Raw genomic sequence first — 25,500 nt, 5'->3', positions numbered from 1 at the left:
CGGAAAACACCGTAACCATGAACAACAATTATTCTGGGCCATACAAATACATAGCATCCCTCTTCGTGTCCATTGGGTCAGCAACCTATGTACTTGTGATCTTGTCGCATGAATGTTGTAAAGGGTATCTTTTACAGAGGCTTTGCTATATGTTTCAACGCAGCTCAAGTCGCCGAGTAGAGGGTTTTGGGCCACCGCCACTTCTGATGCCCTCCTGAAACCAGATTTTTTTCTATTTGTTTTGTTGCTCCACCTTGTCAAAGGTTTACTCACCCCCCCCCCCCCCCCCCCCCCCCCCCCCCCCCCCNCTCCCAAGACAAAGGGCTCGACAAAGCCATACACCTAGCTTCCACTGGCCTCCCGGTAGAACGTGATGCTACCCCGTGCTCCCGCGGCACAGAAGCTCTCTGCGGCCCTGGGGTTGCCCGCGGGCTTGGGCAGCCACTTGACGGCCCAGATGGTCTCGTCGCTTTCCGAGTGGGTGGCGACGCAGGTGCCGGCCTCGATGGACCATACACGTACGCGACCGTCAAAGGAGCCCGAGAGGAGGTACTCGCCCGTGTGGCTCCAGTCGAGCGACATGATCCAGGGGCCTGAGGGGCCAGATGGCGAGAGGTTGCTAACGTGCTCGCCGTTTTGGGTGTCGTAGATGGCGATGATGCCAGCGTCGCCCGCGGTGGCAAGCCGAGTGCCGCCGGGGGAGAACTTAACTGATCGGATGGGTTTTGAGAGACCTGGCGGAGAAAAGAAAGTTTCAGTATTTGAAAGGGTAGGAACAAGTGGGGAGGGGGTAGGAACTAGAGCCATCTTACCAGTCAAGGAATAGACCAGTCGCCCCGAGTCGTTGTTGAAGACGTAGACGGTGCCGTTCTGGTGCCCGCTGGCCGTCAACCTGCCGTCCGGACTTATGTCCACGCTCATCCCAAAGCTACCTTGCCCCTCCGACGCAGTCTCGTACAGATGCACCGCTCTGCCTGCGGGTATATCCCACACGGCGACCTTGCCGACCTCTGACGAGCAGGCCAGGAACTGCTCGTCGCCGTTGAGAGCGACGGCCCACACCTTTGCGGCAGACGGGCCCGAGCCCCACGGGCTCACCGTGCCATGCTCCTTCCACTCCCCCGAGGAGCCGTCCTGCTGCACCCAGACCTTGACCTCGTGCCCGAACCCGGCCGATGCGAGCACCTTTCCCGGCCCGCCGGCACCGGCCGCCAGGTGGTGGCAACCGCTGCGGTGGGCCTTGGGGATCTCGGACGAGGAGAACGACGGGGCGCCGGTTGATGCGTCCGTGGCGGCGCTGTGGCACTTTATCGCCTCGCCGCCGGATGCAGAGAAGACGCCGTTTGGCGTAGTGGCGAGCGCAAAGATCTGCGATTGATGGGCTGTTGGGCGGGGTAGAGACAAGATTGTGATTTTTGTTTTTAGCAATCAGTTGAATTATTCAAAGTGAGGGAGATGTAGGAATTGGATTTTGGGCCAAGGCGACGGGGTCAAAAAGAGAAGAAAAAAACGAACCATTGTCGATTGTGTGGACGGTTAGGTATTGTTTGGACTGTGTTTAGATAGTCTCCGGTTAGCTGGTTACTAGACTGGACCCTTCGCCAGTCGAGAAGCCCGCATACCGTACCATGATGGCTGATGTTTGATGATGCGTTGCCTATCACACCAACCCAGAGACCAGATGCGAAGAACAAATTGTTCGAATACGCAACGCCGGTCCGTTATATTATGACGAGTGTCCGGTTTCTGCAGTGTTTCCAAGCCAAGTTGAATGTTGGTCTAATAGGTAGCTTCCATTGAAATTGTTCTTTGCGTCAGCGCAAGGCTTGGTGGGGTTCCGGAGCTGTCGTGGAGCTTGGTAGGGGACCGGAGCTTTATTGCCGTTTTCGGCTTTGGTGGCTAAGACTAAGGCAGTAAGTATGTCAACGAACGAGACTTTCCCAGTGCCCAGCAGGACTTTCATTAATGATCAAGGTCTGGTCATTTGCATAGCGCTCCAAGTTCGTGATATTTTGTTATAATTTCTTTCTTTTTCCGACTTTGCCGCTCTGTTTGGAATCGACCAGTCTGTGGCACTGTCGTGTCTGAGCAATACGCGTGACACTAGCGGCCGCTAAATAGAATCAAACATAAGGAAGCTAGGGGGAATCTCTCGGGGACAAATTGATTGATCAAAAGAACATATTTCTACTTGAATGTTTTTCGCTTTCATTTTGGAAAACAAACCAAGCCTAGCCTTTCCGCAACCCATAAATGTACAGCAGGTTGGTACAATATCATACAGTCTTGCAGCGTGCACACTACAGGTAGATCCTGACGCTCGCCGACATGATTCGTGCCAGGCAAATAGCAGGATATCGGGAGTGTCGCTTGCATTTTGGCGAGTGAAGTGTTGGATATCATCTCCAAGACAAAACTACCTCGGCTCGGTGTGGTCCTCCACTGAGTCCTTCAGCGCCTTCTTAATCTCTGTGACGCCAGCATGTTAGAATGAGAAATCGGCTAGAAGCGTCTTGATTTTGATAACGTACTCTCCGTGCAGAAGGGACACAGGTAATGCATCCTCTTCAGACCTCCGCATGCAGGGCATTTGCAGATGGCGGTTTGGTCCTTCAAGGCCTTGCCGGCCATTTGTCGATGCCTCTTCTTCATGTGAGACGTCTTCTTTTTTGGCACTGCCCTCAGAATGCCTTCCCATATTTCGCCAAGGAGTGCAGGGATCGACGGTATGGATGGAAGGCCAAGGCTGATGGCTGGGAGGGCAAATTTTACGGACGGAAACAGTGGCAATGATAGTTGTCGCATATATGTGGTCGCAAAGTTGCTAGAGGATAGGAAAGACAACCGAGGCAGTTGCAGCCTCAGTTGCTGTGTAGCCATGGTTGCTGCCATCTTGTACGTTGTGCGGCAAGTCGAGGCTCGCAAAGAAACGGGGTCAAGCTTGAAAATCTGCTGGCACCTGGACGCGATGCCCTGCACCACAACCGCAGGTGTCAAGAATCGATTTGACCGTGATGATTCTCGCTGATTTCGTCTAAAACTCTTGGGGTCACGGGTTTGCGAACGTCGTGGGATCGTTGGACCGGGCCGTGGTGGTGTATGATGTCGTTGAATGCTGATCCGAACGTCGCCGTGTCGCAACACGGCCGTTCAAAAATTCTCGAGTTAAAGACGCGAGCTAAGCTTCGGCCGGCAAGTCAACGGGCCGGTCTGTTGGTCGTACAGCTGGCAGGCCTAAGACGCAAAGATAAAAAAAAATCTCGGGCTACGTTTAAATTGACAGCTGCCGGGGACCCATCTCTCGACCACCAACCCCTGTAGTTGCTGCAGATTACCCACTGATGGGACGACGACGCACGGATGGTGGTGGACCAACCACATTCCATGAACCCCTTCCCCCTTTCTGCGGCCACTCGACCCGGACCCTTGCAGGGAAATTATTGTTTGGTCGTCTCAAGAGGGCGGGAAAGCGAAGTTGTTCAACAGGAACACAAGTCTCAGTGCGCATTCTTCACCCAACGCCTGCTTGCCGCGACTCAATCGTATCTCTGCAAGGCGCTGAACTTTTTTTCCTGTCTTTGAGATACCCCAATTTGGCTTGAAAATATCATACGACGACTTCCTTTCGTTCAACAGACTCCTGACCGCCAGGAGCCTAAACTAATTAATCTGCTGCTGTCCACACCACTCGACTCGGTGTCTACGTCCGTCCCCAGTTTCATCGCTCACAATGGCGGCCATGCCTGCTGCCACCATCTACCCTCAGAGCCACGTTGGTTTTGACAGCATCACGTCGCAGATTGAGCGTAAGCTCTTGAAGCGTGGCTTTCAGTTCAACGTCATTTGCGTTGGTGAGTTTTGTTTCTGCCCTCCTCTCGAGCAACCTATGGAGGCTCAAAACACTCGCGGTCCATTGAGCATTCGCTCCAAGGGCTTAGTTGCCATACTAGACCAGAGAGACTTACCAAAGGCATTCCAACAAAATACAGGTCAGACTGGTCTGGGTAAATCAACCTTGATCAACACCATCTTCGCGTCGCACCTGATCGAGACCAAGGGAAGGCATCACCCTGACGAGGTTATCCGTTCGACGACCGAGATCCACCCCGTTTCACACATCATTGAGGAAAATGGCGTGCGCCTGCGGCTCAACATTGTTGACACGCCAGGCTACGGTGATCTGATCAACAACGACCGCTGCTGGGACCCCATCGTCAAGTACATCAAGGATCAGCACTCTGCCTACCTCCGTAAGGAGCTCACTGCCCAGCGTGAGCGTTACATCCAGGATACCCGCATCCACTGCTGTCTGTTCTTCATTCAGCCTTCAGGGCACTCGCTGAAGCCGATCGATATTGTCGTTCTCAAGAAGCTCTCAGACGTTGTCAATGTTGTGCCGGTCATCGCCAAGGCCGATTCATTGACTCTTGAAGAGCGTCAGGCCTTCAAGGAGCGTATCAAGGAGGAGTTTGCTTTCCACAACCTGAAGATGTACCCATACGACAACGATGATCTTGACGAGGATGAACGTTCCCACAACCAGCAGATCAAGGTAAGACATAAGAGTCCCGCATCCCCCACCCATCTATAGGTTTTACTTTACCTAACAAAATCCCCAGGCTACCGTTCCTTTCGCTGTTGTCGGGTCAGAGAAGTCGATTATCGTCAACGGCAAGCAGGTTCGCGGACGTCAGAATAGGTGGGGTGTGATTAACGTCGAGGATGAGGAGCACTGCGAGTTTGTGCACCTGCGGAACTTCTTGCTGCGCACACACCTGCAAGATCTTATCGAGACAACGTCACAGATCCACTACGAGACGTTCCGCACGAAGCAACTTCTCGCTCTCAAGGACCCCAGTGCTCAAGGCCACAGCAGCAGACCTATCTCTCCTGCCGCCGAGCGCGAGATGAGCCGCAGCTCGCAAAGGATGACTATGAATGGTTACTAGGCGTCAGGCATTCATGGGGAACATTCTATGGCCATGGCAAAATAAGCCAAGGGGCGACAGTTTGGGCTTCATGGTCTCAATGGCATAGACGTTCGGTGTCTTGCCCATAAAACCTAAAAAGAAAAAAAGAGCGATTTGACTGTAACGCAATGAGGAGTCAGCAGTTGACACGAGTCCGCGGACAGTCTGTCATTTTGGTTTCCATTTCTGGGGGCATATGTGGAGTATGGCGGTGGTGATGGCGCTGGTCATTCCCTTTCGTCTGTTTAATAAACGGTGTGCGTGTGTGTCCTGCTCGATGGGCGTGGCTCCCACTTGTTGGTGGATGGCACGCAGTTACGGCATCTTTTGTTACTTTGTCTCTTGTTTCCTTTTTCGCTTTCGCTTCTTATTACCCCTGACTTTGGACCCGACTTATACAGTATCTTTTATTTCTCAACTACTTTCATAATGATGCATCCAGCAGCCTCTCGTGTTCCATTGCTCTTCTAATATGTATGGAGCCGGTTCTAATGACAATTCTGTTTGCAAGATGGTTTGAGATGAGCCAGTTATCTCCTTTCTGGAATGTTGGCCAACTAGTCTAGTATCCCAAATCTTTGCCCGGGAATTATTTCATAGGCTTCCGCTCCTGCCAAAGGATATTGTTCCTATCATCTCGTACATCCCCAGCCACTCCACTACCTGGTACAGCATTTTTTTGGCTGTTGCATGGACTGGGCTGTCAGGCACAAACTTGTGAATCCACCCCAATCCACCGTAATTACTCTCAGAATCTCCAACACAAGCCCTCTTCAACGGCCCACCACTCCAACTATGCCCACCAACCCACTTGACCACAAGCAGAAGCCCATGTATTTCATCAGTTTGCAAGGCAAGATGGCCGAGTTGGTTATGGCGTAGGATTAAGGTGTTCTCCCACGAGTATCATATCTTCCTATGGAGCAATCCGCGTGGGTTCAAGTCCCACTCTTGTCATTGAATTATCATGTGAAGCATGCTTCATAATCACCTTTTTGCATTTTGGCTTATGAGTTGTGCACATGGCCCTAGAGTGAGGATGGATGAGTCAATCAAGTTGCTCAGTAGTAAGTCCACTTTTTTTTCCCTTTACTCCTTTTTTTTTTCTCAATTCTGACTTATTAGGGCGATGCTTTCGGGTTAGGGTTGCAGCTAAACGCGGCCCCACTACGCGTCTCCTCCAACGCGTCTCTCCAAGAGTTTCTTGTCTTGTCCCAAATGCAACACGACAGGGTGTGAATTGACACTCATATTTCGACCCCAGACTCATGGTTCTCGCAATGACGCCACCTAATGTCATCACAGTCATTTGCCGAGGAGGAAGAAGCGCGGGCTGAAGAGGCCCTCCTCCCGGAACAAGCCTCCCCTCCTCGGGCGTCCCTGAGTCCGCCTAGTCATGCAACACAATCTTTACCGAGCATCATAGGGGACATTTTGTGCACCAAAAATTGTGTTCCTGGTTCACTCTTCCTCGTCGAGAGTATAGATGCTCATATTCCGGCCACGGGAGCGTTGGTGCAAAAGAGGAAGCATCAGCAGCAAGAGACTGGACGTCGGGCCGTGCGACTTCTTCTCGGCGATGGAGAGCTCTGCATTCAGGCCCTACTCGTTCCGTCGCTGCATTCACTCGTTGACGGCGGCTTGATCAAGGAGGGCGGCCTGATAAGGCTGGAGAGGTTCAGGCTTCGAGTTTTATTGCGACCCGGCCCTGGCCACCCTACGGTGTTCTTGGTCGTGGAGAAGATTCTCGTGGAAGGATATGAGGTCGGAGAAACTCTGGCATCAAATAAGGGCTCTGACTTAGACGGGAATACCGAAGATGAGCGCGGAAGAGCAGTAAAGCAACTGGTGGCATTGCCCACCCCTGGGGTCAAATTACCAGTATTCTCGAGCGTGAACGATGAGAATGAGGCTCAAGATGGCATGGAACAGCACACCGGAACCTTGGATACCCGTGCTGCCGATGTTCCTCCCAACATCCAAAACAGTCCACGTCTGGTGCAAAATTATCGGACCAGCAATTATGCGTTAACAGATGAGCCTATTGCCCCGCACAAAATCAGTAATGTGGACAATGATGGCTCTTCGCAACCCCTGAAAAGGCTCAAGATTGATACCGAACCCAGCAGCACTGCAGGACCGCTGCCTTCCTGGGCATCAAGAGATATCACTCAGCCGGTGAAGCTTACAACCCTCAAGACGATCCCTCTCCTTCCATATAAGCAAAACTGGATGGTGAACGTTTTGGCCATTGTTTCGGAACTGTCCGATGTGGAGCCATCTCCTTTGCCGCCATACACTGGCAAGCAACGGACAGCGCGTTTAGCAGACCCGTCAACCGGCAAGCGGGTACTGTTGACGGTTTTCCTGGACCCTGAAGACTTCGCCCCAAAGGTGGGCAGCGCAGTGATCCTCCTTGGGGTCAAGAACCACAGGTTCGATGGTGGGAGCCTCAAGAAGTATGCCAGCGATCGGCCCAGGGATGGAGGCTCGTGGTGGTTCGAGAACCCGGAAGGCCTTGCCTGGTGCGATGTCAGGCACCTCAAGGAATGGTGGGCGTCGAACGAGGCATGATATGAGACAGTGGTATGCCGCAATGTGACTGGGAATTAAGCCATGAAATTCAATGTCAGCATGTGAGTGGATATGGCGGAGGTGTGAATTTCTTTGTGCTAGTCGTGTATTTTAGACCGACGAGTGCTTGGTAGTTACCCAGGCGATGGCTCTGATGATAGTTTCCATGTATACTACGCACATGTCTACCTCTAGTACCTTCTGCCATGACGTATAGTTCGGTTCGTGTAAAACTATAAACTTTCTTTTAACTTAGTTTTCTTTCTCAGGTTCATGTTTTCAGTCCCCAGAAAGCCCTTTGAATGTCTCAACCTTTTCAGGGCCAGACTACCTTTGATTTCAAAGAATGGCTGTGGCCGAGAAATAGATGCGGTCTCAAACATACACGGACATATTTCGGCATACTCCTGTGGTACTTGTGTTAAAGTAAAGGCAGGTTGCTCTCGAAAATCCTGGGCCAGTTTCATGTGCAACGGGTTCGATTCTGGTCAAACTAGTGGGAGTAGATGACATCGGTGCAACGAAGCGGAAGCTAGTGAATTCTGACACGAACTCGAGCATCATCGGACCGGTCCCAACAATTTATAGGGCAGGGCCCCCAAGTAACAAAAGCATGGGTGGTGTAGGTTAACCGGCGATGCGGTGAATGCTAATCATCAGTCATCATTTGAATGGATTGGCTTCGAGATCTTCCATCGCCAAAGATTTTGCTCTTTTGATGCGGGAGCGTCACTAACCTCCATTATCCTGGTGGTTGAAGAGGAGGGGGGAAAAGCCAAAGAGAGAGGGTAGCAGAGAGTGCGTCGTATGTTAAAGAGAAAAGACATTGGATGATGCAGATTTTTGTCGTCGCAAGTGAGATCTGGCCCACCTACCGTTGGCCCCTTCCATACATTGCATGGTTCTTTGGCCAGTTTCTGCAGGCGCGAGGGGAGACGGATTATATGTGACTTTACTGGCCCAATGTGCTGCTCACCCTCAGTTCAGACTGCTCGCTTAAGACATACATACCCCTTAGGACCCTGCCACTTCCATATCAGAGTGCATAAACGCGAATGGCAGTCTTTCCTGACAAAGAAAAGGAGAAGAGAAATCCGGATTCAACAACTCGCGATGGGAATATCCCAGACTGGGTCTTAACCAGAAATCCAAGCTTGAACAAAAAAAAACCGCCTGATGTGGACAGAGTCAATTGGTTTGCTCAACTCCCTAAACAAACTACTGCCAAAACTGTTATCAATTTCGCAAGTAACCAAAGCCTCCCCTCTTAATCCTCCGACGCAATCGGCGGCTGCTTGGGCCAGTCGCATGCGGTAGCGAACGGGGATTTGTGAATCTTGGGCCTCATTCAAGCATGAAGGCTTCTAGGTCAACTCTTCTCCACCTGCTGCTCCTTACGCTTCTTTCAACACTATGCCAAGCACTATCTATCACAGATGCTGTGACGCAGCTTCCTCAATGTGGAGTAAGACTGTGTACAGCCCTTTTATACTCTAGAATGAGACTCGTTGTAGGATTGGAAAGCGTGCAAGAAAGAAAAGAAAATACAGGACATACGAAGCTAACTAGGTAACCATTATCACCACAACAACATCAGCTACAATGTATTGCCCGGGGCGTCACAACCTCGCCTTGTCACGACCTCACAAACACGGATTGTCTATGTACCGACACCGACCTATACAACCAAGCACAGACGTGCGTTCTTACCAACTGCACCGGCCCCGATGCTCTAAGTATGTGTAATTGACCTTGTTCCATCAATGAACCGCGCAGCACCTTTTAGGGAGGTAACCACGTTTGAAACCATCAAAAGGGCAAGCTGAACTAAACCCAGAACCGTGCTTTTAACAACATAAAGAAACAGGGAGACTTCAGGCCGAGGTGTGCCAGAGGCCTCTGAGGTTGAGAAAAGTTGAACTACACGCCATGAACGCACTGCATGGGGCGGCAATTTTGGTCATCTGTCTACGGCTTTACGGCCGGCGGTATACCTTGAAAACATTTGGAAAAGACGATTGGGTGGCTCTGGTGATACTTGTAAGTACTGACTGTTTCCGTCTATATGAGCCCAACCGGTGGTCATGTCGCCGATGATGGATGTAACCGCCACCCCTTACTGACAGTGAGCAATAGCCACTTTTTGTAGTACAAGTTTTCGTGGGGAATTACGGTAAGCCAGCACGTTCTTGCTCTTTCTCAGTCAACGAACGAAACCCCAATTCTCTGTTGGAGGTTGGCTGACCATGTTTGCTTGCTGATCCGTCTAGTTGGTCATGTGGCCTTTGGGTGAGTGGTGATGGGGAATAGCAAAGACAGACGTCTCTATTCATGTCAACGTTAACATGTATCGCTCTCAGGATCGATATCTGGTGGGTCGACACTGAAAGCCTCATAGATGCACTGAAGGTGAGCAGGTGAATACAACTACAGCCAAAAAAAAAAAAAAAAAAAAAAAAAAAACCATGTACGGCTAACTTAAAGTTGCTGTAGGTCTTCTACTTTGGGGAGACGGTCTACGTATTGCTCCTTGGCCTCAGCAAAATCTCAATGCTCTTCTTCTTCCTCCGCGTGTTCCCGTCCCCGAATTTCAGGAGACTCGCCTACATAACGATCGGGTTGCTGAGTTTGTCGACGACGGCCTTGGGCATGGCGCAGATCCTGCAGTGCATCCCGGTGAACAAAGCCTGGTACGGCTGGCAGGAACCGGGATTCCTGGTGAATGGAGGGTCCAGCAGCTGCATCAACTTGAACACGCTGACGTATGCGTCGGCTGGAGCCAGTATCATCTTCGACGTCGTCATCCTGCTGCTGCCGCTGCCCATCATCATCAGGCTTGACGCGACGCGGCGGCTGCGGGCCGAGATTGCCATCATGCTGAGTGTTGGAGTCCTGGTGCTCATCACGAGCTGCATCCGCATGCGCTACATTGCAGTCTTTGCAGACAGCACCAACCCGACCTGGGACGCCACCGACGCCATCCTCTGGTCAGGCATTGAGATCTCGGTCGCCGTCATCTGTATCAGCCTTCCGGCCATCCGCGCCTTGTTCCGCAGCTTCTTCAGAGCTCGGACCGCCGAATCTTCCCTCTTTAGGAGGTCTCGGCGGTTCTCCATCAACAGCGACGCCGGTGTTGTTCCAGACCAGCCGCAGCACAAAAAGGAGACTAGACTGGAGAGCAGCAGCACGACGGGGAATCAGGATATGCGGGCGCGGGTCGAGGATCTGAGAGCAGAGTTTGGCGACGATATTGCTCTGGAAATGACGAGCGGGCCTCATGCGAGGGCGATTGACAGGATAGTTTAGAACGAGACCAGGCATGCTTGCGACCTTGTTGTACTATGTACCTCTATTTGACTTGACCTTTTCTATGCCGCAATTGGAAGGCATTTTGGCGACAAACTGATCATTTAAATGACACATCAATACAATAAAGCCCATCGTGTTTTGATCTCAACCCGAGATCTTCCGAAGATTGAGTGCCTGATGGGTCGTTTTCGAACTCTGTAAGGAAACCGAGAGGTCAGAATTCGAACACGAGCTTGAAGCAAACAAAAATCCAGCCGGCAATCGGGAACCTTCCAATCTCGTCGCCATGCCGAGGTGGTATTAAACTCGACCCACAATTGAGTGCCGGTAGTGCCTATACGCAACCTAAAATTTGATACCTAGACCTTACCTTGCCATAGATCCTTACCTGAAAACCTAGGTAGGTACCTAGGTAGTAGTTACTCACAGCGATCATCTATAATCCAACGTACAGGGTAATACAGAGAGGTCAAAGACTGCAAAAAGGAATCATCAAACTCTTCCCATTGGATTTTGTTGTTTTGAGCGAGCAGACTGCACTTCATCGGCCAAAGAGGGGAGGGACAATTGCCACCTCGAAACCATCCCATCTCAATCGTCGCATTGGTTCCAAACTCGTTCGACATTTTGTTTTTTTGTCCTGGGCTGCAGAGGGTCTTAGAACATCCGACATTCAAACCATACTATACCACCACCTACGTATACATACTGATACATACGCGTACCTTGATACGTCTACAATTACTCGAAATCCATAGATTTTGACTTTTGTGTCAATCTGGGTACACCCCTGCATATTTCCAAAACACCGGTTGTTCTTTTACACCGTCTTTCTTTTTGTTCATCCAATCCCCCCACTTTCCAAAAAAAGGGAAAAAAAATGTCGGCATCGATACCCCGGTCAGAGCACGACCGCACGGTCGCGCATGTGAACAAGGACCACGCCGAGGATCTGTCTCTGTACCTGCGACACTTCAACGGCTCGTCAATACAAGACGCCGCCGACGCCGAGCTCGTGTCGATGGACCTGGAGCGTATGCTCATACGTGCGGGACCCTCGCGCGCACTACACAAGGTCTCTTACTCACCACCCCTGACCAATTGGGCAGACAGACGTGCCGTCCTGGTCGAAATGTCACGCTCCGCCCGCGACGCTTCCTCCTCTGGAGGCAGCAGCAGCAGCAGCAGCCACCTCCCAGACCCCGACCTGTCCCACGCAGACCCGGCGTCCCTGATCCGCAGGCCCGCCCTCGTCCCGGACATGGTGGTCGACGGGCTCATCATCTTCTTCGTCGCCAGCGCCGCCGTCTGCCACCTGGGCTACATCGAGCCCGGCACCAGCCTCTGGTCCAATCCGCTGTTGGCCCTGTTCCCCGGCGGGCCGGGCAACTTTGCACGCATCATGAAGACCTACGTGCCGCCGGCCGCCGGCCTCCACGTCGCAGAGGCGGCTTTCATGGTCACCAGGCTGCGCAAGTACGGCATTCCATTGCTGTCCTCGGCCGGACTGTTTTGGACATTTTCCGTCCTTATCGAGGGCGTCTTTGGCTTCATGAGGTTCAACAAGATGATCAAGGACAAGAGGATAGAGGCCGCTGGGAAGGCTGGGAAGAAGAAATGAAGAGGGGGAAAAGCTGCCACACGTCGAAACTCGAACTGTGGGCATTGTGGGAAAGTAACGGGACCAAGTTACACGAAGACGTCAGCTGTAGGACTCGAGCTACTTTGTGTCCCGGGCTTTCTCCAGTACCAGTAGCAGCTTATCACCACTCAAACAATCTATTACAGTCTAACCGTGCCTGCCAGGCTTTCATCTTACATGTGATGCAACAAAAAAAAAGGATAAAATCCCCAGATATTATACCATAAGAGTTTGCCTCATCTCATTGCCGAGAGCTAGCCTGGATCCGGAAAAGTGATTATGTCGTCACTTAGTTTGACAACTATGTCAACTGATCACAAGTGGTATCTAGCCCCTGTATGGTGAAAGCTGGGGAAATGACTCGATCATGAAACCGAACATTGTTACTTGCGCCAGAGTGACTCAAATATATCCAGTTTCGTCATCTTTACCAATCATTCAAACTGCTTTGTTGGAATATTATGTACGTTCAAGTGTATTGGATGCGGTTTTCATAAGCACCATCACTGAATAAAGACAAAAGAAATTTAAAAAAACCAATGAAAAACACCCAAGCAATGTGAGGTCTAAAACAATGTCCCGTGCAGTGAGTGCCTGCATATTAAATAACAAGCCATTCCCTATAGTGAGATATCCTCGCTGTATCCCGAATAACTGATCCCGACCATCTCGAATGCTGTTTCGGTAAATAAATGCTACACGACAGACTGTTGATTTTGTCTTTTCTTGGTCTAGAATACAAAGACGGCACATGCTGCGGCCACCGCGGCAGACGCAAGCACCGTCGCATAGCCAACCCGAACATTGCCCGCGGCATCCTTGCTGTCAGGTGAAGACGACGCGTTGCCCGAGGCACCCGAGCTGGTGTTCGAGCCAGATCCAGCCCCGCTGTTAGACCCAGGCTGGTTAATGGCGTTGTTGCTGAGCTGCTTCACTTCGAGGCCGTCAATGCTCTTGCCAGCCTTGGTCTTGACCGACTGAGTAACCTTCCACGACTTGATGTCGACCAGCTTGCCAACCGGAGCGGACTTGATACCATTTTGAAGCATGTCGGGCACTCCAGGGGGAGGTACGGGCAGCGTAAAGTTGTTGTTGAAGCCCTTCTCCGTGATCAGGCTAGCGTCACACTTAGGTGGAGTAGCGTTCTGAGCAGCAGAGACAGCGACACCCTCAACTTTGTTGAAATCAAGCTTGGCGATCTGGTTCTTCAGAGTGAAGTAGTCATCGAGAACCGTGACGGAGCCATCGCTGTTGATTTCGACCAGTCCAAAGTTGTTGGACTCCTGGACGTACTCGTAGACGACGGCACCGCTGAAAACAGTGTTCATCTGGTCGCCGTATATCGTGCCAACCTCCGTGAAGACACGGGGAGCGGGAGTGTTGCAGCCGTACTCGGAAAAGAAGACGGGAACCGAAGTGCCCTTGAAGCCAGCGACAAGCTGGTCGTAACCACTCGTGGTAAAACTGCTGTTACCGCACCAGGAGTAGCTGTTCAGAGCGAACAGGTCGGCCTTGCTCATGTCGTCCGACTTGCCATCGATGGCGCATTGAAAATAGTTGAAGCTGTCGAAGAGGACGGAGCGAACATCGGCGGCCGAGTAGCCCACTGGGATGGACCGATTGCTGTGCTTAGCAATGTAGTTCTTCAGATCGCGCGTCACAGCACGAATGTAGGGGGGGACCGTGGCTCCAGTGTCGACATTAGAGATGACCTCGTTGCCCGAGAAGAAAGCAAGAGTGTTGGGGTAAGATTTGAAAGCCTCGACAACGGCAAACGTGCGGTTGACGTATGAGCCGTAGTATGACTCCCAAGGGTTGTGGCTCGTGATGGATTCGCCGACAAGGGGAGAATTGACGTCGAGAATCATATAAATGCCAGCCTGCGTCGCAAGGTGGTCAAGTTGTTAGACAAAGAAATCCGCCGCGAGTCGTTGACAAAAAGGAGTAAGCTCAGAACGTACAGCGTTGAAGATACTTGCGCATTCGTCGTGATTCAGGTTGGGGTTCAGGTTGTAAACTCGGATGGCGTTGGCGCCCAGACTTTGGATGAGGGCGGCATCCTGCAGGACCAACCATGTCAGTCAGTGCCATTGGCCAAACTTTATCTCGAGTCTGGATACTTACACGCAAGCAGACATCGGCGTTGCTTAGAGGGTCAATTCCAGATTCGGGCTTGTAACCAGCAGAACCACCAGGCTGGTATGCGACACCGACGATCTGGAAGCGGTTGCCATTGTCCGGGTGCACAAAGTGGTTGTCTTTGAAGGAGACAGGCTTCACGGCAGCAGCAATGGACGCTGCCCCAAGGGCGAGGAGGCTAGACTTGACCTATATGAGAAGTGACACCACTACATGGTTAGCGATGACAGTCAGGTCTGAGATGAAAGGTTGCAATGACGTCTCGGTCTGGTCCAACCAGGGCCTGGTTCGGCGCTTGGCATATCTCTCGGCATCCCCAGATGCTAAGTCTTCTGACCCAACGCGATCGACGCCCAGTTCATCAGGGCGATGACAAGGCTGAATGGGACTTGGGGTAGCGAGAAAAGCAACCTACAAGCATTGCGATTTTCTGGACAAACAATCCAATTGGTTGTCACCAAAAATTAAGAGAAAGCCGTAATTCAAGTAGTCTTTTTATTCACCAAGAAAAAATGGTCAAAAAAAAGGGGGGAACTGTTGGCGACGGTTTGCGAAAGGGCGCGCAGTATCCTGTCTGTCCAAGGCCCAATGTAAGGTAGGTAAACAAAGCCACCAAAAAGAGTAAATGAGAGACGGCGAAGAGAATCTGGGGAGAGGAAAAAAGGTGAGGGAGTGTTGTGTGGGCAAGGTTGTGATGACGAGGAAACAATTATTAAAGAAGACGAGAAACAAAAAAGAATTAAGAGAGCGATTCCGATCCAGAAACAAGCACCTTCCTCGGCAGCTCAGATTGCGCCTTCGTCAGAAGACCTCCCAAACACAACGAACGGGTCTGCCCTGACTGTAAGCGAAAGAGTGACACGACAAACCAATAGTGGGCTCTGCGGGAGAAGGACCGGTCACCCCCTGGTGTTACTGGACCTCCTTCAGTCAATCAACGGTCGATCCAATTGAACATTACGAGCTAGCAAAAAAGAGATTGACCCCTGTGCCTGAAAGAATTCCACCCAATTTTAGGTAGTTGCATGTTAGCGTCGCAGCGTCGCATTGCTCGAGATGAGTGGGCCATTTGCATTTCATTTACACATGGCACCTAGTCTAGTACAACAAGGGCCTGACGGCTATCGCCTCAGTTCTGCAACCAGACAAGCCAGAGACACAACCAACGACGTCGCGCGTAACTACATGTCATTTTATTGAACAACCCAGTCATAACGTTCACGTTACACGCAGGGCTGAGAAGGATGGAATTCCATCATTACATATCTTCTGATTGTATGTGAAAAAAAAGAATAAAAAAAAAGTCGATAGTGAAGAAATGCATACACTTGGGAGGCATAAATATGGAGCAAGGCTTTTTTTTTTTTTTTTTTTTTTTTCTGTATCTCTCCAATTATAGACTTGCCACATTATTTTCTGTCTTCCGTCATAAATGCCCCCGCCCATGCACCAGTATGCCCTGAATTCCCGCAAATTTCAAGCAATTGGGAACCATTCCCTCAGCGTCGTGCAGTTTCAAGTCCGTGGAGGCCGCCCGGGAGTTCTCCGAATCTTATCCAGGTCCAGCTCTGTCAGGCTCTGTCTTGAGACAAACTTCGCACACTTTCGTGGCATTAATAGCAATGGGTGGTGGCAAGCTTAATTCTTTTGAGAATTGTGAATAAGCGTAGCCGAGGATCACCTGTACCTAACTTGTGCCGTATCAGGCCTCGCTTCATTTATACGAGCGTCCTTCAATCATCTCTCGTGTTGTGAAGTGGCCCTAACAAGCGCATACGAGCCTCTGAAAATCGGGCTCCTGACATGTAAAGATCGATGTTACATTCAACTTGCATGACATGCTTGAAGACCAGCAGAGTTGGCAATTGCTCCAGACATGCGTGTTTTGAAAGAGTGATTGAATATACTTCACTAATGCTGATTTTAAGTTAATTGCTTGTCGCTACGTAAATTACTTAACCGATTAACGGCACAACTTTGCCCACCTTATCTACAGGTTGGCAAATCCAGACAGCATCACACAGGGTAGGTTGATTGATTCAAATTCCCTCGGGTAGCATTCACATGTGATCAAACACCCATCTTCCAAGGCATACGAAGGATCACCATAGTTCTCACCCGTAGCAGAAATACAAATGATAGTCAGCTCAAGTTCTTTCGATTTTCGCGCGGAACCCGACACGGCGTTTACCGCAAGACAACGACTCGAGTATGAGCCAATGTCGTCGAGGGCGACCCAAAACGGGGCCCCTTTTCTATACGTGACGTGACGAAGCGATTCACACAGGTGCTAGTTCTGCTGATTCTTTTCCACCCAGATCCCCAGCGTCGTCAAGAGTGTTGGTATAGTCTCGTAATAAAAACAACACAAACGCCGTTCTCAATTGATTTCCCTTTTTCTTTTGCGCGATGCCATTTGTGAAAGAGAATCCCCCGTGAGCCGAGTGGGAAAAAAAGTCAAAACCCAAAAGATGCCGATTTGTTCCTGATTTAACTAACACCCCGCCCAATGATCGTGATACCATCAAAGACACAGAACAGCCCTTTTACGCGACGAGCTCGATGGCGCCGCCAGCCTCCTTGATCTTCTTCTCAGCCTCCTTGCTCACCCACCGAGCACGCACAACCATCGGGATCTCGGGCAGGCGGCCCTTGCCCAGCAGCTTCGAGTAACCGAACGAGAGCAGATCGATCTGGGGGACCTTGTCGGAGTTGGCGCCGGCCTTGAGGTACTCAGCCTGCTTGTCGGCAGGAACCAGGGACCACAGCTGTGAAGAAGTGTCAGAATATAATTTCCACCCTCATTCCGCCACATCCCGCCGCCGTTTGCCTAGCCACAGTTGAATTCTGCAACCGCCACGGCGCTCGGGCGGGCGGGAGTAAAAGAGTCGTCGGATTCGCTTCATACCTTGTCGACGTTGATAATCGGCTTCCAGTCGTGGTTGTGAAGGTGGTGGAAGTGGCGCATACCGACCTTACCGAAGTAACCAGGGTGGTACTTGTCGAGGTTGGTACGGTGGTGGTGCTAGGTGGGAAGATAAACAGCGTCGGTCAGTTCTGCTGTTCTCCAATTGCAGGCTATTGCCATCCGCCGTTCTCACGATCGTTCTTTTCGTGCGCTCTGCTCGCTGTCGGTCCGGGGAAGAGATTCAAGCTTACCTGACCACCAGCAAGACCACGACCACCGGGATGCTTGCGGTGCTTGCCGACACGTCCCTTACCGGCACTGACGTGACCGCGGTGCTTCCTCGTCTTGCTGAATCTGGTAGGCATTTTGGCGAGCCTGTGGTTTGTCGTCTCGATGTTGATGGGGATAAAACCGAGAGGTGAGACTTTGCGAGCCGATTATTTTCGATATTCGTGTGTGCCCCGATTCTGGGTGGATCTGTTCCAGCCAATCGCAGGCAGAGGGGTCCAGACAACAGAGTCACGTGAGACAGGCCGAATTTGACGAACGTTGAAGGAGCCAAGTGGGGTTTATGCTCATCCCTGCTGTCATTGTTCGGGAGGTTGGTTGAATGGCTTGGGTCATGTGCCTACCACGAAGCATAACAGTCAGTCTGCCTGCATTCCTGCACATCATGGACCTGGTGCGAAGATTCTGTCATCTCGAATTTATCATATATAAAAAAAAATCTTTGTCTCATTATCTGCTCGTATTTTTTCAGGCTTCATAGAAATTCGGCTCGTTTTAATTGGGCTCGTATTGCCAGCTTTGGAGCTACCTAGATACCTACCTACTTATTTACTTTCGTTAAGCTCAGCCGTACATGAACGACATTTGCATGCATTGAAATCATCTCACTTTGCGCTTCCATAAACTACATCAAGTTCAAGTCATTCCAGTTGTTTCAATTACAGAGCTACCATGGGATAAATTTTGCTCTCAAAAAATTCCATTCCGCCATCGTCAGCTTACAAGTAAGCAGAATGAGCATCAAATCATGGTCGGTATCTCAGGTTGTCAATCACTTGACCTCAAACGCCCCCCCTGCCCACCAAACTTGCAACAGCTCCGGCTTTCATCATCCATCCTGCAGATGGTTTTCCCTTCTATGTTCCTCTATAAGTAAAATCAAAACAACATCAAGTCATCAAGTCTAACCCTTGAACTCCTCGAAGTTGCCCTCCTCCCACTTTCCGGGGATGAGCGCCAGAGGCACGATACCAGAGACGTGCATCTCAGGGCCAAAGATCTTGGCGTTCAAGCCCAGTTCTTGGGTGGCTGCCTTCATGTTCCTCAAACCCTCCTGGTAGTTAGGACCCGCACGACGCACCCAAATGCTGACATTGTGCTCATTCAGCGCCTTGGCATACTCGCGGAGTGCCTTGATAACACCCTTGAAAGTAGAAGCGACATTGGTAAAGTTGGCGATACCACCGCCAATGAAAAGGACCTTGCCTTCGGGGGCCAACGGGGCCCTCAGCATCAGGTCAAGCACTGTTCGTGCGTAGTGGTAGGTCTGTGACTCGGTAGGTGCGCCAGAGTACTCGCCGTAGTTGGCGAGCTGATCAGCAAAGCCAGCCGAGGCGATGGCATCGGCGTAAACGACCGACGCACCACCACCAGCGACAAGGGTCCATACACGTCCGTTGCCGTTAAGCACGGTCAACTTGAGCGAAGCTCCAGTCTTGGCATCGAGCTCAGCAATGTATGCCTCTTCCTTTGTCAACTCACGGCCAAACGGCGCGGGGAACTCCATTGGCGGGCCGGCATCGATGTTGATCTTGCCGCTAGCGGTTGCAGCAAGACCAAGGGCAGCTGGAGACCTGGCAATAGCCCACTTGACACCGCACTCGAAGTCGGCCGTCTGGTCAAGCTTAGCAGCAAGATCCAAAAAGTGGACAGCTGCAGACGTGGCATCTTCGTTGGGGATAACAACGAGTGGGTTGATCTCAAGATACGTAAACTGACAGTCAACGTAAACGGCGTACAGACGGGTAATGAAGTCAACCAGAACGTTGTGAATTCCCTTGGGGACCTTCTTCAACAGCGCGCTGGCAATCTCCTCATTTGAGGGATATTCTGAGAGATCAACCGGAATGAGAAGCTTCTCTGCCTTCTCGTCGACATCACCGACATCGACACCACCCTCGTGCGTAAAGAGAATCCAGTCACCCTATAGATTTACAACTGTTAGCGTATATTCACGACCCATTTTTTCTGTTCGGTGAGAAGGATGTTGCCATGCAGCATCGCATGAAGAAGAGGAGCCGAATGTCCGTTCGCCCGAAATGCCGCTTCTCACAAAACCCCAAATACAACTCCAATTTCCCAAGATGACACAAGGTCTTTATGCCTAGGGTCATCAAACGAAAATGCAGCAGATTCCCCTTATCTTCCGTGATGAGTTCAGGACTTAAAGAAGACCTTTTCTCCTCGTATTCTCGCGCATTCTTGAGAGATAAAAACACAACTCGACCGAGAGACAAAATGGCAGCATCTGCTACAAAGAATAAAAAAGACAAGGCGGGAACAATAAAATCAACTTACATCTCTGACCGAGTTGATGTTGATGTAGTACTCGGTACCATCTGGGTGAGGAACAAACGGCTCAACCAAGAAGTTCCTCAAAACGCCGGTAACGTGCTCAACCTTCTGCTCCTTGCCGGCACGCTCAGCAACCCACGCCTTGGCCTCAGCCCAGGTCTTGTTCAGGGCCAAAAGGCCGCTCTTTCCTCGCCTCTTGATGAGTTGGTCGGGCTTCGCGACAAACTTGGCGCCGGGCTGCAAAAGCCAAGGGTAGGTGACCTCAGCCTGGTCCAAGACACCGTTCACATCGGCATCCTCAGCAAAGTACAGCGATGCCAACCGTGGAGGAGGGTTGTGCGTCGCAGCGGCGGGCAGTGGAGAGGGCTTGATGACAGGCGCGCGTGTGAGGTGGTAGTTGAGGATGGCCTTGCCGTCGGCCTCAGTGATGGATTTGGCGGACATATTGAGAGATTCTCGGTGCGTTACAAAAAGTTCCTTTTCTCAATGGATTTGCAGCTGCCGGCTGTTCGAAAATGTGCTTGTGGGAAGACTTCTATTCGGCACCCGTCATAAGATTAGCAGTGAGGACAATGGAACTCGAGTGAGGTTTGCGTCCAGGGTTTCTTGCAAGCTGTACTGCCAAACTGGGAATCAAAGGTCCAGGGCTGCAAAGATGGTAGTACCATCACAGCAGAACACAGCACACATAGCGGGACATGCTTACCAGGGGCACAATATGGTATTTGGCCGTCAATGGCAACGCAGCTAGCAAAAAAAAAAAAAAAATTGCAAACCTGAGAGACTCGAGAAAGGTTCAGAGATCTTCAAAGCAGCAGAAGGTCGAGTGATCAATCTGTTACAGCCTTGAGGGTTTCTCTCGAAAATTTCGGACCGTCGAGTGGCAGCTTCCTGCGCATCGATACTAGTCTGGAGGGGAGCCGGAAACGGCGGGGGTAAGGACCATGAATCCTGCACCCATTGGGCCATTGGGGTTACGGTACCAAGCTACAACAGGGGAGGCAGTCAAGCCAATTTTTTTTGGGGAAGATCACCAAGGTACCGCAGTGCCCTGCCCCACCACCCAAGCGGTCTACTGCCGGAGTACAGGTACTTCGACGCAGATGGACGTCCATCGCATCGACCTCGCCGGGTCCGGCCCTGACGTGAGCACACCGCCGAGTTTTTCAGTCATAGCTCGTCAGGCCAAGATCGTAAGCTCGCGCGAGAAGCAAAGCCTCCCCCTCGTGTTGTATCAGCTTTTCGCAACGTAAGCCTTGCGGCCTTAGGGAAGCAACTGCGGAAGGCTGATGGTGGGGGGATTCCGAAAGCAAGCGCGCGTTCACCATTGCTTGTGCACCTCAGCAATATTCAAACCCCGGGAAACGCCAGCGCGTTCCCCCTCGATGTCCGAAGCCTGCATCGGAAGTGGCGTTGCAGGCGTTCTCTAGCTATGAGGGGAACAATTGAGTGAATTTACTACGAAGCGAAGTAATCTGTAGTTCTTTCTAATTAGTAGTTTGCTCCATTTAGCAAAGTTGCTACTATGCATTTTTATTTTGTATCTAGAAATTAGGGTTCACCTCGTTCATTCGAACCGTCTCATATCGGACCCGGCGCCACTCGCACACTAGTCGTCGACGGATGTCATCTTATTATGTGCCTGCCTGCATCTGCATCTTTCCCTCCATACTCCGTATTTACCATATAGCTGAGGCGGCGGTCAAGACTTTCGACGGGGTGGAGGGGTGGCAGGAGGTACCGGTACATCGACAGCCCCACGCACGGAACTGGGTACATCCCACGCGGCAAGTATTCAACAGAGGTCAACGGGCCAACAACTTTCCCAACTTTTTAGAGATCCCTGGTCGATACCCTTGGACGGACTCCCAATTTTTTTTTCTTTAGCAGCGGTAGCGGAAGTTTGGTACCTGGCCGCCCTAGTGCACCTGCGCAACATCCCCGCTCTTTGCGTCCAGCTTTCAATCCCTCCAACTTGAAGCTCCTCATCTGAGTCCGGAGTTTGAAGAAAAAAAAGTCCATTGCCACGCTCCCTACCTAACTTTATCGCCTTTCCTTTTTCTTGTGTAAACACAGAGAAAGTCAATTGGGACAGGTGCAAAGTATTTCGAGGACTACCAAGGTATGTGTTACAAATAGTGACATTTCTATTAGATGAGGGGGTCGGCTCTATTGTAGCTGTGAGACTTTGTTACATCCCCTGAGCCTGCAAACCAACTATAGGCACAGCTACACCTCCGATTCTATTCGAATTTCTCGGAAATTCTGTCTTGTCTCCATCGAACAAAGTCTTCTCTGGTGGACAAGCTAACAAGAGTTATCACAAACCAGCTGTGTCCGTCAGAAAACCACGAGCTGCGTCACCCCTCATAGCCAAAATCATGTCTCCCACCGCAACAAACGGCGACGGCGTCAAGGGCTCCAACCCGACCGGCGGGCTCTCCGCCAACGACAACATCCGCCGCTTCCCTGCACCGAGCAGGCCTCTCAGTCCTCTGCCCAACCACGCGCTGTTCAATGACAAGACACGATGCTTTGTCTACGGTCTTCAGCCCCGTGCTGTCCAGGGCATGCTTGACTTTGACTTCATCTGCAAGCGCTCCACGCCATCAGTTGCCGGTATCATCTACACTTTCGGTGGCCAGTTCGTCAGCAAGATGTACTGGGGCACCAGCGAAACTCTCTTGCCGGTTTACCAAGAGGTCCAGAAGGCGGTGGCCAAGCACCCCGATGTTGATACAGTAGTGAACTTTGCGTCGTCTCGCAGTGTTTACAGCTCAACGCTGGAGCTCATGGAGTACCCTAACATCAAGACTATTGCCATCATTGCAGAGGGTGTCCCTGAAAGGGTAAGCATTAGCTATGGAAATGTGGAAAACCTCAGATTGAAACCGCATTTACTGATATGTTTGAAAAAATAGCGAGCCCGTGAGATCGCACACATTGCGAAGAAGAAGGGTATTACCATCATCGGCCCCGCAACCGTTGGTGGCATTAAGCCTGGAAGCTTCAAGATCGGTAACACTGGAGGTATGATGGACAACATCGTTGCCTCGAAGCTTTACCGCAAGGGATCTGTTGGTTACGTCTCCAAGTCAGGCGGTATGTCCAACGAGCTTAACAACATCATCTCGCAAAACACCGACGGTGTCTACGAGGGTGTTGCCATTGGTGGTGACCGTTATCCCGGTACTACCTTCATCGACCATCTCCTAAGGTATCAGGCTGACCCCGACTGCAAGATCCTCTTGCTTTTGGGTGAGGTCGGTGGTGTTGAGGAGTACAAGGTCATTGAGGCCGTGAAGGAGGGCGTCATTACCAAGCCGATTGTTGCATGGGCCATCGGAACCTGCGCAAGCATGTTCAAGACTGAGGTCCAGTTCGGCCACGCCGGTTCCTTTGCCAACTCGCAGCTCGAGACTGCTGCTACCAAGAACAAGTCTATGAAGGATGCGGGCTTCCACGTTCCTAACACCTTCGAGGAGCTTCCTGAGCTTCTGTCTTCCCTATACCAGAAGCTCGTCAAGGATGGCACCATCAAGCCCCAGGCAGAGCCTGCTGTTCCTAAGATCCCCATTGACTACTCATGGGCCCAGGAGCTCGGTCTTATCCGTAAGCCTGCAGCCTTCATTTCGACCATCTCCGATGACCGTGGACAGGAGCTGCTGTACGCTGGTATGCCTATCTCGGACGTTTTCAAGGAGGACATTGGAATTGGTGGTGTCATGTCTCTCCTTTGGTTCAGGCGCCGTCTCCCTGACTACGCCTCCAAATTCCTTGAGATGGTTCTCATGTTGACGGCCGACCACGGTCCGGCTGTTTCTGGTGCCATGAACACCATCATCACCACTCGTGCTGGCAAGGATCTCATCAGTGCTCTTGTTTCCGGTCTTCTCACCATCGGATCCCGATTCGGTGGTGCGCTGGATGGAGCTGCTGAGGAGTTCACCAAGGCCCACGACAAGGGTCTCAGCCCCCGTGAGTTTGTCGACCTGATGCGCAAGCAAAACAAGCTTATTCCTGGCATTGGCCACCGTGTCAAGTCACGGAACAACCCCGACTTGCGTGTTGAGCTTGTCAAGGAGTACGTCAAGGCAAAGTTCCCTAGCTGCAAGCTCCTGGATTATGCTTTGGCTGTGGAGACGGTGACTACCTCCAAGAAGGACAACCTTATTCTCAACGTTGATGGCTGCATTGCTGTCTGCTTCGTTGATTTGCTCCGCAACTGCGGTGCCTTCAGCGCCGAGGAGGCCGAGGATTACCTCAAGATGGGTGTCCTCAACGGTTTGTTCGTCCTTGGTAGGAGCATTGGTCTCATTGCGCACTACCTTGACCAGAAGAGGCTGCGTACTGGTCTTTACCGCCACCCGTGGGATGACATTACCTACCTGCTCCCCACTCTTAGCCAAACCCAGCCGGGTAACGAGGGTCGTGTGGAGGTTCAAATTTAAGAAGGGGCTTTTTTCTTTGCGACTAGGGTCGCGTTATGTTTTGGTCAAAATCATGCGTTACGTAGAATCGTGGATGAGGGGGATGGCTCGCCCCCAAACGGCACTCAGCAACCTGGTCGATGCTTTTTGTGATTTTTCGGACAGAATTGATAGAAGCAAGAAGTGTATGAGCTATGCCTCTTTAGCAAGATTTAATAGGGTCATTTTGAGCACAAAATACCCACCATGCTTTATGACAAAGTGCTTACTCGAATTGTGAAGGTCGAGACTGAGTGACGGATAGGTATGTATGGATGTAAGGTGGTAGGGAGTGAATGTTTCAGGGACAAATCCGAGGGTTCAGCACAATCGCATGCGGCTCTCAAAAGACGCCCCACTATTACCCGACCAATCGGCTCTCCACCCCGTAGATCAGTTGTAAATTTTGGGACGCCTTGCCGCGACTTCAACAAATGGAAGTGTTGATGGTGCTCTCTACGCGATAGCAAACTCCAACTGCACAAAATTGGCCTGCTGCCTTTCTAGGACGGTTGACCCTCTTCCATGTAAACATCGTACCACAGCAGAGAAGAGAAACAATTCATCTGTAAGATCTCTCAGGGCTCAACGGCATCCCCCATTGTATGTTCTGCCAGTTTGTGACATCCTATACTGACGAGGTGTAGGCTGTCAATCTCGCAGTTCACCACTTAGAAACCCTCATATCCCACTTGAAAGATAGGGACCTGACGTTATTGAGCTACCGAATACGAGGGACATCGAGATCAACCGAAACCCAGCCCATCCAGCGCACGACACTCGGAAATCCAGGCCTCAATCGACAACGACCCAGCACATCGCTTTCCCGAGAAAGGACAAGGCAACGCTCCACAAACCCAGATACAACGTACAAAAACAGTCAAATCTTCCCACAAAAAAAAAACC

At 51.2% G+C, this 25,500-nt stretch overlaps 10 protein-coding genes across 10 annotated transcripts; 5 read left to right on the top strand and 5 right to left on the bottom strand.

The window, feature by feature from the left end:
* Positions 1 to 311: 311 nt before the first annotated feature.
* On the bottom strand, positions 312 to 1,812 carry PgNI_05792 (uncharacterized protein). Its single transcript, XM_031125823.1, has 4 exons — positions 1,628 to 1,812; positions 1,516 to 1,552; positions 813 to 1,382; positions 312 to 734 (listed from the first exon to the last, which is right to left on the bottom strand). Exons 1-4 carry the CDS (start codon positions 1,628 to 1,630, stop codon positions 343 to 345), a joined length of 1,002 nt encoding a protein of 333 aa, XP_030981779.1. The 5' UTR covers positions 1,631 to 1,812; the 3' UTR covers positions 312 to 342.
* A 260-nt stretch (positions 1,813 to 2,072) lies between these two features.
* Positions 2,073 to 3,260, bottom strand: PgNI_05791 (uncharacterized protein). Its single transcript, XM_031125822.1, has 2 exons — positions 2,532 to 3,260; positions 2,073 to 2,469 (listed from the first exon to the last, which is right to left on the bottom strand). Exons 1-2 carry the CDS (start codon positions 2,890 to 2,892, stop codon positions 2,417 to 2,419), a joined length of 414 nt encoding a protein of 137 aa, XP_030981778.1. The 5' UTR covers positions 2,893 to 3,260; the 3' UTR covers positions 2,073 to 2,416.
* A 242-nt stretch (positions 3,261 to 3,502) lies between these two features.
* On the top strand, positions 3,503 to 5,936 carry PgNI_05790 (uncharacterized protein). The gene is made up of 3 exons (XM_031125821.1): positions 3,503 to 3,851; positions 3,990 to 4,552; positions 4,620 to 5,936. Exons 1-3 carry the CDS (start codon positions 3,731 to 3,733, stop codon positions 4,947 to 4,949), a joined length of 1,014 nt encoding a protein of 337 aa, XP_030981777.1. The 5' UTR covers positions 3,503 to 3,730; the 3' UTR covers positions 4,950 to 5,936.
* A 327-nt stretch (positions 5,937 to 6,263) lies between these two features.
* PgNI_05789 (uncharacterized protein) lies at positions 6,264 to 7,544 on the top strand (the record flags this gene model as incomplete). Its single annotated transcript, XM_031125820.1, has 1 exon — positions 6,264 to 7,544. The coding sequence occupies one exon, from the start codon at positions 6,264 to 6,266 to the stop codon at positions 7,542 to 7,544; it is 1,281 nt and encodes a 426-aa protein (XP_030982612.1).
* Positions 7,545 to 8,898: 1,354 nt separating this feature from the next.
* On the top strand, positions 8,899 to 10,850 carry PgNI_05788 (uncharacterized protein; the record flags this gene model as incomplete). Its single annotated transcript, XM_031125819.1, has 4 exons — positions 8,899 to 9,009; positions 9,142 to 9,280; positions 9,412 to 9,584; positions 10,038 to 10,850. 4 exons carry the CDS (start codon positions 8,899 to 8,901, stop codon positions 10,848 to 10,850), a joined length of 1,236 nt encoding a protein of 411 aa, XP_030982613.1.
* Positions 10,851 to 11,733: 883 nt separating this feature from the next.
* Positions 11,734 to 12,474, top strand: PgNI_05787 (uncharacterized protein; the record flags this gene model as incomplete). Its single annotated transcript, XM_031125818.1, has 1 exon — positions 11,734 to 12,474. One exon carries the CDS (start codon positions 11,734 to 11,736, stop codon positions 12,472 to 12,474), a length of 741 nt encoding a protein of 246 aa, XP_030982608.1.
* A 279-nt stretch (positions 12,475 to 12,753) lies between these two features.
* PgNI_05786 (uncharacterized protein) lies at positions 12,754 to 15,578 on the bottom strand. The gene is made up of 4 exons (XM_031125817.1): positions 15,050 to 15,578; positions 14,620 to 14,823; positions 14,457 to 14,555; positions 12,754 to 14,375 (listed from the first exon to the last, which is right to left on the bottom strand). Exons 1-4 carry the CDS (start codon positions 15,053 to 15,055, stop codon positions 13,227 to 13,229), a joined length of 1,458 nt encoding a protein of 485 aa, XP_030982609.1. The 5' UTR covers positions 15,056 to 15,578; the 3' UTR covers positions 12,754 to 13,226.
* A 1,602-nt stretch (positions 15,579 to 17,180) lies between these two features.
* PgNI_05785 (uncharacterized protein) lies at positions 17,181 to 17,907 on the bottom strand (the record flags this gene model as incomplete). Its single annotated transcript, XM_031125816.1, has 3 exons — positions 17,181 to 17,402; positions 17,543 to 17,659; positions 17,794 to 17,907. The coding sequence occupies 3 exons, from the start codon at positions 17,905 to 17,907 to the stop codon at positions 17,181 to 17,183; spliced, it is 453 nt and encodes a 150-aa protein (XP_030982610.1).
* An 827-nt stretch (positions 17,908 to 18,734) lies between these two features.
* PgNI_05784 (uncharacterized protein) lies at positions 18,735 to 20,569 on the bottom strand (the record flags this gene model as incomplete). Its single annotated transcript, XM_031125815.1, has 2 exons — positions 18,735 to 19,754; positions 20,129 to 20,569. 2 exons carry the CDS (start codon positions 20,567 to 20,569, stop codon positions 18,735 to 18,737), a joined length of 1,461 nt encoding a protein of 486 aa, XP_030982611.1.
* Positions 20,570 to 22,506: 1,937 nt separating this feature from the next.
* On the top strand, positions 22,507 to 24,576 carry PgNI_05783 (uncharacterized protein; the record flags this gene model as incomplete). Its single annotated transcript, XM_031125814.1, has 2 exons — positions 22,507 to 22,974; positions 23,047 to 24,576. The coding sequence occupies 2 exons, from the start codon at positions 22,507 to 22,509 to the stop codon at positions 24,574 to 24,576; spliced, it is 1,998 nt and encodes a 665-aa protein (XP_030982604.1).
* Between the last annotated feature and the right edge of the window lie 924 nt (positions 24,577 to 25,500).

Source organism: Pyricularia grisea, chromosome I (genome assembly GCF_004355905.1).
Source record: "Pyricularia grisea strain NI907 chromosome I, whole genome shotgun sequence".
NCBI lineage: Eukaryota > Fungi > Ascomycota > Sordariomycetes > Magnaporthales > Pyriculariaceae > Pyricularia > Pyricularia grisea.
The sequence above is the reverse complement of the archived record's forward strand: the minus strand, read 5'-3'. Positions and strand labels throughout refer to the sequence as shown.